The sequence below is a fragment of the Agelaius tricolor genome, unplaced genomic scaffold, assembly GCF_023055355.1.
Source record: "Agelaius tricolor isolate 1412-34295 unplaced genomic scaffold, bAgeTri1.0.p SCAF_17, whole genome shotgun sequence".
Lineage (NCBI taxonomy): Eukaryota > Metazoa > Chordata > Aves > Passeriformes > Icteridae > Agelaius > Agelaius tricolor.
The window spans coordinates 1,044,043-1,059,646 of record NW_027269277.1 but is presented as its reverse complement, the minus strand read 5'-3'; the positions used below and the strand labels follow the sequence as shown (position 1 = coordinate 1,059,646).

At 51.8% G+C, this 15,604-nt stretch overlaps 1 protein-coding gene across 2 annotated transcripts in view; it reads right to left on the bottom strand.

Moving 5' to 3' along the window:
• Positions 1-15,604, bottom strand: part of PCDH19 (protocadherin 19) — a 60,583-nt gene that overhangs the window by 28,240 nt on the left and 16,739 nt on the right. The window contains exons 3-4 of one of the 2 annotated variants that reach the window (XM_071442160.1): positions 3,647-3,705; positions 103-275 (exon numbers count right to left, since the gene is read on the bottom strand). In XM_071442160.1, coding sequence (XP_071298261.1) covers positions 103-275; positions 3,647-3,705 — 232 coding nt within the window. The remainder of the gene's footprint in view (positions 1-102; positions 276-3,646; positions 3,706-15,604) is intronic. The other variant, XM_071442161.1, reaches the window with a different exon arrangement.

Genomic DNA, 15,604 nt, shown 5'->3' with positions numbered 1-15,604 from the left:
CGGCATCATCCCCAGCAAGCACCAAGCATCCTCACTGCACACCCACCAGGGCAGCACCAGAGGGGCAGTGGGGGCAGGGGGCACCCCCGGGTGGTGGCTCACCTTGCTCGGGGCCCTGGGAGCCCATGGAGGGCACGCTGGTGTTCAGCACATCGTTGACGGCCGTGTCGCAGTAGAGCCCGCGCTGCACGTCGTGCTCGCTGTCCGTCTGGTCACTCTCCTCGTGCCCGCTGTCCTTCAGACTGTTCCCCTCCAAGTCCTTGAACGTGGAGCTGCTGGGGAAACACAGCTGTCACTTCCTGGGTGGGACAAGGTGGGCCCTGACACCCCGTGGTGCTGCAGTGAGACCTGTGGGGATGGGAGATCCCTGCCCACCCCAGCACCCAGTGGTACCCAGTGACGCCCAGTGGCACCCAGTGACACTGCCAGGCACGGAGAGCTGGGCAGGGACTGGGGGGGACACTCCCTGACTGGCACCTCTGCACCCCAAAACACAGCATCCAGCTTGCACCATCCCTGCCCCTCCTGCCCTAGCATCAGCCTGTGGGTACCCTCAGGCTGCCCTCATCTTACAGAAGCTCAGGGTGAAGCAGAATTTGAAATAAAATTTTAAAAAATATACGTTAAATGAGCTGTTCCTACAACTTGGCTCTCCCAAGTTGCACTACCTCATACTGAAGTTACACAAGATCTAAACCCCATTTTTTTAGGTTATAAGCCAAGTCCTAATCACTTCAAGCTTAAAAAAAAAAAGTCTTCCTGGAAACAGGAATGTCTTTTAATCATGATGATGCATTCTCATTTTTAAAAATAAACCAGTGATTCTGGGTCCAAGTTCATGCAGCTTTAAGGAAATCTGATACACAGTCAAACATCCTTGACAGCCTCTGCAAGCACAGCCACTGCTGGAAGGACCAAGGACTGAGCTGCTCCCAGATCTCCCCCAGGGCTGAGCAGCCCCCAGGCCAGAGGGATGGAGGAAGGGCAGATCCTATGAAGGCTGAGGGAGCTGGGACTGCTCATCCTGGACAATGTTCTGGGAACAGAGCCCCTTCCAGCTCCTACAGGAGTCACTTTCTACAAGGGCAAACAGTGATAGGACATACAAAAAAGAGGGAGAGGGACTTTTTACACAGGCAGATAGTGATAGGATAAGGAGGAATGGTTTTAAACTGGAAGAAGAGAGATGATATTTTGATGATACAAAGAAATTCTTCCCTGGCAGGGTGGGCAGCCCTGGCACAGGTGCCCAGAGCAGCTGGGGCTGCCCCTGGATCCCTGGCAGTGCCCAAGGCCAGGCTGGACATTGGGGCTGGGAGCACCTGGGACAGTGGGAGGTGTCCCTGCCATGGCAGGGGTGGCACTGGGTGATCTTTAAGGTCCCTTCCAACCCCAACCATCCTGTGACTCTATGAAGAGCTGCATTTCTGGCTGCATTTGGGACCCCAACAGCCTGAGAAGGGCCATGCCCCAGGACCAGGGGTGCTGTGAGCAGCAGGGACACCTTGGGACACACCTGACCCAGGTGGAGCAGCCATCAGGGTGTCCCTGGGGGGACACACCCTGTGCTCCTTCCACAGCCAGCCATGGCATGGCAGAACTGCACCCATTGGGAGGATCCACCTGCACCCACTTCTCTGAACTTTCTCACTGGCTGATCTGGTGTGAGACGTCAGTGAAAGACTCAGCCTGGGCTTCAAAGCCCCGAAGAGCTGGAGATTTTCATTACTTTGAAAAGCCCTTTTGTGTCTCCACGGAAACCAAGCAGACCACCTACCATCTAATGCTCTGCAAAAGCACACGAGGGGGGAGCTCTGAAATACATATAAATTGGTAAACCTTCAAACATTACCTTTTAAATAAAGATGTCCCTATTGAAGCCGCTGACTTTGATTCCAGGTGACATCAAAGATTTTTAAGTTAAGAAAGCACTACAAATCTACAATTCATTTGTGTGAGTGTAGATGAGCAGGAGAGGCAGGCAGACAACACAGGAAAAGTACAAATAGATTAATTAAGTGCTGGATTTGAGAAGGTTCACTCACCAAAGATAGCAGAACTACAACATCTTCATAAAGGCAAAGGATGAAAATGATGCCACAGTATGTTACAGAAAATATGTTTTGTTCTCAGATGTCTGCACAGCACTCCTGGCACCCGTTGTACTTAAGATACAGACAAAGGCAGAAAGCAGGGGAAGCGCTGTCCTACACGGGGCTGCTGCTCATAATGCACAGGCAGCCCGTGTTACAAGGCATTTATCTTCCCTGCAGTGAGCCAGACTGGAATGCAGCAGCCTCAGACGTGCCTCCACGGCTGACACTTCCTAAAGGATGGGCAGGTCTGGGGGAATCGGCAGCAGCAGCAGCTCCCAAACAATACAGGCTCGGAGTCAGCCCCGCCGCGCAGGCGGCAGCGCTGCCTGCCTTTATCTTAGGTGAGAACGGGGAAAGATTAATAGATCTGGGGGCTTTTCAGTGTGCCTGAAGAGTCTCTGGCAGGAGCAGCGTGGCACGGGCCAGCCAGCTCTCTCAGTGTCACATTAGCATGGTTAAACACCACGAGCCACATGGGCAAGCACACCTGCCCTCCACAGCTGAACCCGCTCGCAGCTCCCTCGCTGCTCGGGCTCCTAAGGTGTAAACAAATGGGCTCTCAGCCAGGCAGATAATTGGATATTTTTACTGCTCAGATCAGATCTCAACAGTTCAGGGCTGGCTTCTGCTCTCTGTAAAACCCTTGGCTCAGTGATGGCTTCTGCAGAGTCACAAGCACAGCTGTGCTGGGCATGGGCATGGCCACGGCCACGGCTTGGTGCTCACACACCTTGGCCAGGCCCTGGGGAGAGCAGGGAGGTGGGCAAGGAGCTGCTGGCCCTGTCCTGCACCCTGCTCCTGTGCAGGGAGCTGGCCCTGCAGCCCTGCAGCCCTGGTGAGGAGCACTGACCACGCTGGGTGACCCTTCCTGAGCCTCCTGCCCCTGGGGCGATGCTCACCTCTGGGTTAACAGAGCCCAGCAGGGTTCAGCTGGGTAACCCCGGTGTGAAACCCCCAGAGACATTCCCTCCCCACTGCCAGGCTCTGAGGACAGCAGTGTTTCACCCAGAGGGCTCTGTTTCCCCAAGGGTGACTGCTAGGTTGCAGTTGAACTGATTGTTTCCCACATGGGAAAAAATCAGCCTAGCCAAGTGCTGTTTGCCTTGGTATTCAAACTAAAACAGTGAGCTAGAGCCATGAGCTGCATCCAACCCAATTACCTGCCCCCAAACAACTCGTTGTTTTTTTTTAATTTTCCCCGCCTCACATGGCAGGGAGATCTCACCACCCAAATCTATCCTTTTATTCCTGTGCATTCAAATGGAATAAACTTTCAGAATTTGAAAGTTGTCAGGGTAACAGCACTCTACCTCACTTACTGTACCTTCCCAGCATGAAGAAGCCAAAGAGAAGGAAAAAAATATTTCCTTTACTGCAAACCACGAGCAATGGGACTTAATGGTAAATAAGTACTGTTTTAAAATCAAATTATTACTCTTAAAAAGTTTTGCATATTAAAATAAGCAAGTAGTATATAAGGCAGCATGAAAGAACATTAAACCCTTGGGATCTGGCTGGCCAAAGCAAGCCCTCCAAGCAAGCCTACGTACCTTTTTATTAAATGAGCTCTGCTGTTCACGTAGTTGGAATCAAAGGAGTAGTTTTCAGTCTGGAAGGAGGAAAAAGAAAACAGGAGATGGTTACAAGTCTGATTTCTCCGTGAGTGGGAAGAGCCAGGTCTGCAGGGCCAGGATGAAACCTTTGGAGAGGGAAGGAGCATCCCATGATGGCACAGGCCCCTGTGAGCAGGACAGAGGCAGGCCTGGAAAACTCCAGGACCTGTCAGTCTTTCCACCAACTTTCACCAATAAAAAAGGCTGGTTGGTGACCACAGAACAATTTGCAAAGAAGAAACAATGTGACTATGCTCTGTTACAAAACTAATTGCTTTTAATTCCCTGATGGACTCAGTTCTGTGTGTGTCAATTTGACTGAAAGTTCAAAAGGCATTTTTCTTATTAGTGTATAATTAACATGTTAAAATTTTTATTGCATAGATATGTAAATGCCAGCAAGGTAATCCCCTGCCAAAGAATTTAATGCAGGCACTTTTCTTTGTTTTACATCATTTCATTTGCAGAGACAGTGGGCTCTGTTATTAATAAGAAAGCAAACAATGGGTGACATGCTTAAAAGTTGGAGGGGAGTAAAAGAAGGAGAGAAAAGTCAAAGGAGTTGTTACTTACAAGCAAAACCCACTAACTCATTCTTCAGTTGAAACACATCTTTTAAACTCAGATTACACAGCCCCGGGGCTCTGGTGCTGGCAGCAGGTAAGGAACCAAAAAAAGAAACCAGAAGGGAGGGGAGAGAGCAGGGGGAAAGCCATGAGGCCATGGTGGGAGCCATCAGGGGGCACATGGTGGGAGCTGTGCAGTGGGAGCTGAGCAGTGGGAGCTGTGCAGTGCCATGCAGAGGGAGCTGTGCAGTGCCATGCAGTGGGAGCTGGGCAGTGCCATGCAGTGAGAGCTGTGCAGTGCCATGCAGAGGGAGCTGTGCAGTGCCATGCAGAGGGAGCTGTGCAGTGGGAGCTGTGCAGTGCCATGCAGTGGGAGCTGTGCAGTGCCACGCAGAGGGAGCTGAGCAGTGGGAGCTGAGCAGTGGGAGCTGTGCAGTGCCACGCAGAGGGAGCTGTGCAGAGGGAGCTGTGCAGTGCCATGCAGTGGGAGCTGTGCAGTGCCATGCAGAGGGAGCTGTGCAGTGTCATGCAGTGGCAGGTGCATGGTAGCATGTGATGGGAGATGATGCATGGTGCACCACAGTGGTGGAGCATGTTGGGATGTGCACAGCCTGGCCAGGATCCTTCCTGCACTGCAGGGACCCCAGAGGATGCAGGATCTTGCACAAGTCAGGCACTCCAGCCCACCTGTCCATCCACCCCAAATCCCCCCACACCTGCAGGGATCCCACCCGGGCTCCCACCAGCACCAGCCCTGGGGTGCTCCTTGCCCCCTGAGCAGCAGAAGGAGCAGGCTTTGCTCTGCTCCCCTTCCTCCAGGACAGCAGCAGCATCCTCCCAGGACAGAAATGGGAGCATCCACCTGCCCCCAGCCCTGTCCTGCCTTCTCTCTGCCACGCTCCTCCTGGCCCCAGCCCCGGGGCTCTTCTCCTTCCCAAAGAGCTGCTCCGGGATACCAGGGCCTGTTTTTATGGCAATTATGAACACGGTAAAAATAAATGCATGCATCTTTAATGTCTCAATAAATAAAGGAAAGCAGAGTCTGCTGCTAACGTAATCACAATGGCAGGATGCAGGGAGTGGGGCTGCTGCAGCAGAGCCCAATGTGAAATCCAATCATGCCCCAGCAGAGGTTACACGGCTCTGCCAAGATCATAAAGCACAGGCAGCCTTGGTTAAGTGTAACCTTTTCTGAAATACAGCACAATGTCCAATTTACCAAACAGGAACCTCCCAGAGAGAAACAGGCGAGGAGCAGCGAGCCGGGGGAGCTGGCCCAGCGCTGAGCACGGCTCTGTTATTACTGCACACAGTAATTACTGCTGGGGAGCCACGCTGGAGATTTACTGCACAAACCACTGTCCCTGCAGCTCCTGCATCCCTGCTCCTGCCGGGTGACTTTGGTGCTGAGAGCTCAGGAGCAGACAGACACACGGATTTTCAAAGCATGTGATACCTGAGAACCCAAACAGCACAGAAATCACCTGACCCTGTGTTTGTCCGTCTGTCCCAGGGCTGCCATGCCAAGGGGGTCCCACAGCATTCCCCCCAGGCAGCCTCACAGCAGCCCCCAGCCCTGCAATGAGCTGAGAGCAGCCAAGCAATAGAGGGCAGAAGGGATGGGAGCCACTTTTGGCACAATCCTCACAGCGTGGGGAGCCCCCATCACCCTGCACTGGCAGATGTGGGATCACAAGCCCAGAGCCTGGCTCCATCCCTGCATCCCCAGCCCCCATCACCGTGCCCAGCAACAGGGAGACCCCTGCACCCACCACTGCCTCATCACCTCCATCCCTGTGTGTGCACAGCCCTGGGAAAGCCAGGAGAGGAACAGCTGGGTGAGAGGATGCAGACAGCAAATTTCAATGTACACAGGTACACTGAAGAGCTTTAAAACACTCAGAGCATGGACACTGCATCACCAAGGCTTCAGGAGCCAAGGAACACCCCAGGTGATCCACAGGGAAAGTCTGACCACTGCCACCAAAATCCCAGAGGCTGAGGAGACACCACCACACGTGCTGCCATCAAAGTGCCACAGCCCAGACACAGACCTGGCACTAAATCCCCCTCGGAACAACATCCCTGGGAGCTTTCCTATGGATTTCAAACCAAAAACAAAGATCATATCCTGGCTCAACTCATTCACCAACAAGCAAATTCCCCCTGATTTCTGTCCAATGGACTGGAGCAATGTCCTTCCTGTGCATTCCCTGCTCCACGTGTCCCCTGCTCAGGATGCTCTGCAGCACTGATGAAACCCCCACATCCACACAGAACAAAAGGGCTCCTGAGGGGCTGGACACAGCATCCGTTCCCAGGCTCGGAATTCCCCCACCACTGGACACAGCACAAGGAATGATAATTGCTTCCAGATTCCAGGCAAAACAAGCAGTGACACGGCCACAAGGATGGGAAATCCTCTTCCCTGGGTCTGCACCCTCAGAGGTGAGAGCTGCCTGTGCTGTCCATGCTGGCACAAGGGTGGGCTGCTCATCCTTCCCTCCAGCCCAGTTTCTTTACTTAGCCATGGGATTATCTGTCAAGGTTATCTCCAAGCAGACTAGGGGACCAAACCAGAAAAATAAAAAAGAAATGAGATTTTTCACGGAGAAGGGTTGCTTTACAGCTTGCATTATTCAATCAAAGTTCACTTGATTTAATTCTAGTTCATCCTGCAAGGTGCAACCACTTACAAACAGAGGCAAAATGATGGGAGAGGAGAGCGTCTTCGACATGTCAACATTTTAATTGGGAAAGGATCCACTCCCTCTCTTAATGAGACCCAAAGAACAAAGTCAAAGCACAAAAAAGAGGGAAAAGGTAAGGCTGGCTGGCACCGATGAAAGTGTGCTCTTCATCAAGTGCATCACTGAGAGGCTGGCCCTCATCTTCTTCATTATTTTGGCAAAAGCAAACGAACTGTCACTTTCTCACTAATCAGCATCACTGCTGTAGAAATCAAAGGGGAGCCCAGCCCCAAGTCCAGCCTCTCCTTTCCATGTTCAGAGCCAGGCACAGCGAGGACCTCCCAGACATGCTGCCAGCTCTTATCTCCTCGTTGTAACTGAAGAAAGGATGCTCACACTTGTCACCATCAGCCCCACAGCCGCCGTGCCAGGAATAAACAACACATTCCAGACATGAGAAATGCTGAAGTACACCTTGCATGAAGTCTGAGAACTCAGCCCGCATTTCTCTTGGAGGAGAGAAGCCCTGCTGTCCTCCAGGGACAGGTCTGTCCTTGCTTTCCAGATGCAGACGTGTTGGTGGCAGTGCCATCAAAGAGAGCCCTGGCTTGCCACACTGCTTACCAGTGCCTAATTTGAAAAACACTCTTAACCGCTGCCTTAGCAACACAAATATAAATATAACAACAGACACACTCCAAACTGAGCAATCAGGAGGGAAATATTAATTTTTTTTTTTCCCCTAGTGGTTGCTTTTGGTTGAGGACTGCCAATTCCATTAAATTAAAAAAAAAAAAGATGTACAAACGTCAGTGTAACTCTTCTTGACCTGGATATCAATGGGGGGACTTCCCTGACAGCAAAGGGCCTGTTAGCAACAGGGCACTGCTCTAAGGACTGCTCACTCCCTGCCTCAGAAACAGAAATAAACCCTGGCGCATCCAAGGCGCGTCAAGAGGAACTCATGCAGTGCCAGCAGAAAGGGCAGCAGCCTGCAGCAGCTCCAGGCACCAGCAGCACTGTGCAGGGCTGCACAAACAGAGGATGCTGCCAGGGTCAGTGCCAGGGTAGGGGGACGTGTCCTGGGCCATGCCAGCGGGCTGGGAGCAGCTCGGGCATGTCCCTGCAGCCCGCTCGCCTCAGGGCAATCCTGGCAGCTGGTTCTTTATCACTCTTCCTCCTTTCAGCAGTTTCAGATGAGGGATATCTTTCAAACCGAACTCCACAAGGTGAAAATCCAGCTTTCTCCATGGCATGTGGATGCAGGCTCTCGACAAAGGCTTTGGTTCCTTCCCATCAGCCCCCAGCACAGTCTATGGCTGTTTGGAGCTGGACCCATCTCTCCCGACCCGAAGTGACAGGTATCCATCCATCTGCCAGCCTCTGCCTCACAAGATGGCTCTAAAGCATCTCAACACAGGGGATTTTTGCCCTTCTTCTCACTTCAGGGTGAAAACATTTCTATCTTTCCACAAATTACTGTAAACCTGCTGCAACCTCCTGCCAAAGCATGTAGGGACTCTTCACAAAATCAGCTTCATAAAAATGACACATTTAGCACCACTTTTTCAGGGTTATCCCTTGAGCCTTTTTTCCCCTACATGCCTTGTTAATAAAGCTTGCATGTCACCCTTTATTATTAAAAAACAAAGCGGACTTTTCTCCAAGGCTGCAATGTGCATCTCTCCTTTTGGTTTCACAAAATCCTCCAGAAACATCGACGGCTCCTCATCCTCTGCTTCAAGCTGCACATCTCCACCCGGAGCACCAGTCTCCTGACTCCCCTTTGTGCTGCAGGCATCACTGGGGACCACAGAAATGGCAAATTGTTCCCCAAAGTCCACTGGGCCTCCCTGGTGGGAAGGGTAGGACTTGTAAGACCACTTCTCCTGGTCCTTGTGTATCCTCAGTCCTGTTCTCCATGGGCCACTCAATCTCAGGCTCCAGCATCTGCAATAGAACTGATGCTGCCTATTAGGAGATCTCACCAGCATTTAATTCTTATGGTTTGAATTATATTGTGGGTGATACAAAATTCATGCAAATTAAATAAGAATGCTCCAGCTGCACTCGGGAAACTGAAAATTTCCAAGTAGGGACCAGGTCAAATGAAGTATGCATCAGCAATGAGGGAAAGTCATTATCATTTAGCAAGCTGCTTACTTAGCCCATGGGAAATAAAGAAGCGGTCTGAGACTCCTTCCTGCTGGGAGCAGGCGCAGTGGGAAACCCCATGGAGCACTGGGATGGAGCCCACGGCCCAGAGGAGCAGCCAGGCTGGGACTGATGCTCTCACACCCAGCCACATGGCTGGTGTCCCTCTGCACAGCAGCAGAGACCCTCAGATCCAGGGCTGCAGCTCAGACCCATCAGATCCAGGGCTGGTGTCCCTCTGCACAGCAGCACAGACCCAGCAGATCCAGGGCTGGTGTCCCCCTGCAGCAGAGACCCAGCAGATCCAGGGCTGCAGCACAGACCCAGCAGATCCAGGGCTGGTGTCCCCCTGCACAGAGACCCAGTACATCCAGGGCTGCAGCACAGACCCATCAGATCTAGGGCTGGTGTCCCTCTGCACAGCAGCACAGACCCAGCAGATCCAGGGCTGGTGTCCCCCTGCAGCAGAGACCCAGCAGATCCAGGGCTGGTGTCCCCCTGCACAGCAGCAGAGACCCAGCAGATCCAGGGCTGGTGTCCCTCTGCACAGCAGCAGAGACCCAGCAGATCCAGGGCTGGTGTCCCCCTGCACAGAGACCCAGCAGGTCCAGGGGCTGGTGTCCCCCTGCACAGAGACCCAGCAGATCCAGAGCTGGTGTCCCCCTGCACACTGGCAGGAGAGGCAGATCCAGCTCTGGGCTGGGAGCACATCTCAAAGGACGTCAGGAGAGATTTCCCCACTGTGTGTGATGGCTCGTAATTAGTAATTAGCCCTGTGCTACCAGCCCTCCTCTGCCCCAGAGCGGGGTCAGGGGCCAGGACGTGACCAGGTGCAGTGCCTGACCCACATGAGGAGCTCTGTTCCTGCTCTGCTCTGGGACTGGCAGTACCTGCAGCACCCACAGCCACGCACAGCTGGGAGATGCCAAACTCCTGCTCCCCAGGTCCTGACCCTCCCACAGTGGCACCTCCTGGCATGGTGGGTGCCAGAGGTTTGGGAGCAGCAGCAGCAGCTCGAGGCTTTGGGTTAAACACCAGTGCAAACCCCACCACACAGCTACTGGGGCTTCCACCATGGGGGAAAATCAGCAAACGCTGACAGACACAGTGGGGGAGCGATGCCCAGGTCACAGCAAGGAAGCCACCATGTGTCCCTGACAGCCAGGCTGTGCTGTGGCTGACACCCCTGCAGGGTCAGCACCTTTGCATAGGACCCATCTGGCCACTGGTGCCCATCGTAGCTGCAGCCACTCCACGGGCACTGCAGCACAAGCCAGGGAGGAGGCAGAGGATGCACCTCTAACTGCCAACAGCCCCAGCAAGACAGAGGGAACACATGAAGCAATTCAGCCCTTGAAGAGCATTGAGGAGCCATCACCTGGAAGAGCTGGAAGGACCTGACCTCTGGCATCTCCCTCTGCAGCCCTCTCCCCATGCCCAGCTCGCTGCCAGAGCTTCTCCTACAGGAGCCTGCCAACTATGAACTACAGCGTAGTGCCTCTGAACCAGTAAGTGCATCTAGCATCTGATATTGATGTTTTATAATTAGATGTAATACAGCAGATCATTTTCCTGCACTTGATCAATGAAACCAGGGCTGGGTTTGGGGTTAGGCTGTTTTGCAGACTGATTGCTGCCTAAGCCTACTGGAGCAGTGCCTTGCTCACTTCAGCAGGAACAAGCAGAGACAAGGATGTGCAAACACAGCATCCATTTAGATTTACTATCCCCGAAATATAAACAGAATATTTATTTCTGGCCTTTTAAGTAGTAATTCCAAATTTAATGAGGTACAATGAACATTCCTCAGAGCCAGACTCTATGGCTACTTAACACCACCAAGCCTCTAATTACTACTGCAGCTTAAATGAAGGGCATTCCGTTATGATGGACATTATTAAACACTGGAGGAACTGAGTCCAGCCTCCATTTTCTCTTGATGAAATAAAAAGCACTGCAGAGAAATCACTGGGAGAGTTCATCCTTTAGCATCACTCCTCTCATCAGACTAAGCAGCAGTATCAAGCCAGACTCTATTATAGCGCAAGCATCCCACTAATCCACGCTGAACTCCTGTCCCCTCCCCAAATAAACACAGGCTTTTGTCATTTTTTGTTTGAAAATGGATGGGAGGCAAGAGAAAAGCTGCTGCTGAGATGTGATTTTGAAAAAGAGGTATAGGATTAAAAACTCAGATTGAATCCAGGAGCAGCAACACACAACAAAGCCAAAATTACACTCCACAAAGCCACAAACTGTGTCACCAGGCTGGATTTGTCAGCAGATCAGAAATCTACAGTATGGCTATGAAGAGCAAAAATCCTGAAACACCTGCCTTACATTGACATGGTATCTATAACCCCAAAGCTTTTTGGGGGGCACGGCACAGGGCTCCTCCACTGGAACCATCACAGCAGATACCAGCTTGGCATCACTCCTCAAAATCTACTGAAGAGCAAAATCCTGACCCAACAGTGGGGCAGGCTATCGAGAGAGGAGCACACAGACACCTCCTCACAGGGGCCACGAGCAGCCAGGGGCTGGTGATGCTCTGGCAGCCACCCTGGCTGGGACAGGAGGGATTTGGGGGCAGCAGGGGCAATGCCTCCCTCCCATGTGCCCACTGATGGGGCACAGCCCTGCCTCAGCGTGCCAAGGAAAGCTCCCTGCAGGGACAGAACAGCCAATAAACCTGATAGAAGGGGGTTTTCTCATTCCCTGTACCTGGGACTTTCAGATGTGCAATGGATCCACACATGCAGCTCCCAGCACAGACTACACCCCTCCCTAGGCACTGAGAGAAACAATCTGGATCTAATCAGCAGGCCCAGGGTGATGGGGCATGACTTAGAGATTTGTTAAAAAAACCTTTCAGAACTGTCCTTTCCCTGCCTCCTGCCATTAGGAATGAAAACAAATATAACAGAAGAACCTTTTTTTAAATGTTCCCATCTCTAGGGCTAAATAAAACTCCCTGTCATTCACCTTCTGGAGTGGCAGGTCAGGCCAATGCATTTTGTAGGGAACAGGAGAAATCACAGATTTGTCACTGCAAAAAGGAGGAGGAAAAAGAAAGGGAAAAGAAAAACCAAAAACCAAAAATCATTGCAGCTGAGTTAAAAATAGGGAAGGTGTGAAATGCTGCTGCCAGTTCAGTACATCAGAGCCAGGGGATGCCCCCCGAGCATGCACCAGCCCTGGGGCACTCAGGGGCCACAGGGACCTTGGCCCTGCCCCATTTCCCAGTGCAAACCCCATTTCTCTGGGTTTTGGGCAAGCAAACAGAGCTTCCCAACCCACACAGCCCCAGGCATCTTCCCGCCACGGCCTCACCAGAGGCCAGACCTGGTCCCAGGCTTGCCCTGGCACACGGTCACAGGCACTCAGACCCAGCCCTGGAACCTCTGCAGCAGCAGCTCCTGCCTCGCTTCAGCTCACATGCCCCCACCCTGGCAGATAATCAAACGCAGACAAACGCTGTCCTGGTGCTCATGGCTTTATCATTCACAGTGTTTATCTGGAATTGCATGGGAAGGCTTGCAATCAGGATAGCCTCAGGCAGCTCCCACTCGAAGCCTCCAGGGGATTTCGCTCAAAACAAAACTCTTTATCAAAACCAGTTTTCCCCTATTTTAATGTTTTTTCCCTACTTGTGCAGCTCTCCAGCCCACAGAATTACCCTGCAGCCATGAGACTGGCAGCAAATCTGAGCAGGACTGGCCTTCCTCCCACTGCCATCGCTGTCTCACCTGCACGGGGAGTGGATGTGAGGCTGCCTTTGCTCAGCTCAGCCCTTCCCAGAGGTGCCAGCAGCTCCAGCATCCCTGGGGACACAGCAGCACCCTCTGCACAGCCCTTCCTCCCCTCTGAGCCAAGCTTCCAGCTCTGGGCCAGCAGACACTGAAGAATTCAAGCTAGCAGGAGCCTGTGCTCTCCCAGAACAAACTGCAGGGAAATGAATGACAGCACAGCCCTCTCCAGATGAGGGGATCTCAGCCTGGCACTAGCTGGGTGCCCTTTTCCATCCCCACCCTGCCCTCTCCCCTGCCCACAGCCACCCCACATTATTAACAGCCTGGTAAACACAGCCCCTTGGTTATTACAAAGATGCCAAAACCTTACTACTTCTTGTTCCTTCCAGTTAATGTACCATAGCCGAGGATAAATTGCTATTACAAGGAACTAAAAATAAAAATGTTTCAGAGGCCGTAATTGGCTTGTCTTGTTGGGCTTTTTAAGGAGCCAAAGTACCAGTTCCAGGCTATTAGCCCTAAGGTTGTAGGAGAATAGTATAAAATATTTCTTCATTAAAACCCTACCTTCTCCATAGAGGTGTTTTTCTTTAGGGTTTTTTTCCTCCTTTCCTTCTTTATTTTTTTATTCCTTCTTTTTTTATTATTATTATTTTCTTTTTAAAACACATGCGTTATCAAATGAGCTTTAGTTAAGAGAGGGCTTGGAAAGCCCAGGGGTGATATAAATAGATAGAGCTCAGCCTTCACTCATCTATTCAGGTCATTTTTCTACAAAACTTACGTAATATTCCTCAGTTGCATCCATAATCTTGGGTCATTTTTAATCATCAGCACCACATCTTGCAGTCCTTGGGGAGACAGTGCTCTGTGCTGGAAAGCACCAGCCCAGTGCTGTGGGACAGGATCATCACCCACCACAGGCTGCAATCCACTATGAGGCCACCAAGGGCACCCAGGGTGCTCCCTGAGATGGGCACTTTGGTTTTTGTTCCTTTTGAGATGTTTTGATGCTATTTGGTTATTAAGAGCTTTAACTACCATTACTCAATATCAACAACAAGCACGACAACCATGGTTTTGTTTTTGGAGGGAGCCAGGAGTGGGTTCCAGGATCCTTGTGGGTCTCTTTCAGCTCAGGATCCTCTGAGATTCCCAGAGAAGCAAATGCATTTATTCAGCAGAAGCTCCTTTCAGGGGAAGCAGATGCTGTGCTGAGCGAGGCCGCGGCGCTTTGGCACCTGCTGTCCTGATGACGACGGTGACGATGCATCAGCAAAACAGCTCTAATTTATGGCCACAACTTCAAAACTGGCTCCGAGTCCTTGTGGAGCCTGCTCCCACCGACGGGAGCACCTTGGGACTGCCCTGACCACCCGCACGGAGCCGGGCATGGCAGAGACCTCTCTGTGCCCACGGCTCAGTGCAGCACAGCATTGCAATAAATAAGGACAGTATCAGCAAGGATGATGATCAACTTCTTGGTAATATGGCCCAGGAGGGGAAGCACAACAGAAAAATTACAGCAGAGCCTCTAACCCCCTGCTTTTTCTCAAAGACAAGGTTGGATGGCACATTTCTCTGTGAAACAACAACCCAACAGGTATTTACTATTTCTGTTTGGTGATGTGAGGGTTGCTGCTAAAATAAGACTATTTCTGTTAGGTACAATTGCTATTTTTTGATAGTGTCTCAGCAATACCTTGTTAAAAAAGGGCAAAACAACAGTTATTAATTACCCTAATTAACCCAATTCATAAGACACATTTGTGTGGCTGTCATGACAACTGCTTTGACTAACTTGCCAAGAATAGCTTAGCTGTCCATTCAAATAAATCCCTGATAATTACTAGTCTAGTTTACTGGGCTTCTGTGATAATAATAATTAGTGCTACTGTACAAAAGGTCACGCTAAACAGTTTATGAATGATGCATTTCGCATGGTGATTACATGAGTCACGCCAGCAGCCAGCAAATGGACACAGCCACATCTCCAACATGGAGAGCTGGGACCAGATCCAGCCTGTGGCTGCTCTGCCTGCAGACAGCGTGGCAGGATGAGAGGGAGACAGAAAATACCCAAGAGCTGGGTTGAGCCAGGACAGCCACCCACCTGCACTGCTGCAGGGGCCAGCTGCCACCACTGGAGATGGTCTTGAACAGAGGCCCAAAAAGCTCCCAAGCCCAGCCTGTCCCACGGTGGTATCTCACCTCACCAGCTCATTTCCCTCCCTGACAAGGACAGGTGATCATGGATCACCTGTCTGGTTTTGCCAGGCTGCCATTAGGTTTAGGATCAATGACAAAAGGGGGGTTAGAGCACCAAAGGCAAAGTGACCTTGAGGTGACAGTCCCAGCCCTCTGTCTTCACCTTTGCAGGGTGAAGCCCTCCAACCTGAGTCTGGGTGTCCCCACAAGGAGCCGCAGCTGCAGCACACCCTGCAATCAGGACTGTCCCTCAGGCAGCAGCACTGCTCCTGCTGAGCCCCAGCCCCAGTGTGGGTGTCCCCACAAGGAGCCGCAGCTGCAGCACACCCCCCTGCAATCAGGACTGTCCCACAGCACTGCTCAGCCAGCACTGCTCCTGCTGGGGCTGCTGCTGGCTGCAGAAGGAGCTGCCTCCTCCAGGACCTGCCCGTGCTCCAGTCTGGGCTAGGCTCTCATTTACCTTCACAACAGCAAGCCCAGGCCAATCCAATGTCATTTCAGCTTTGCTGAGGTTTATTGGTGAAA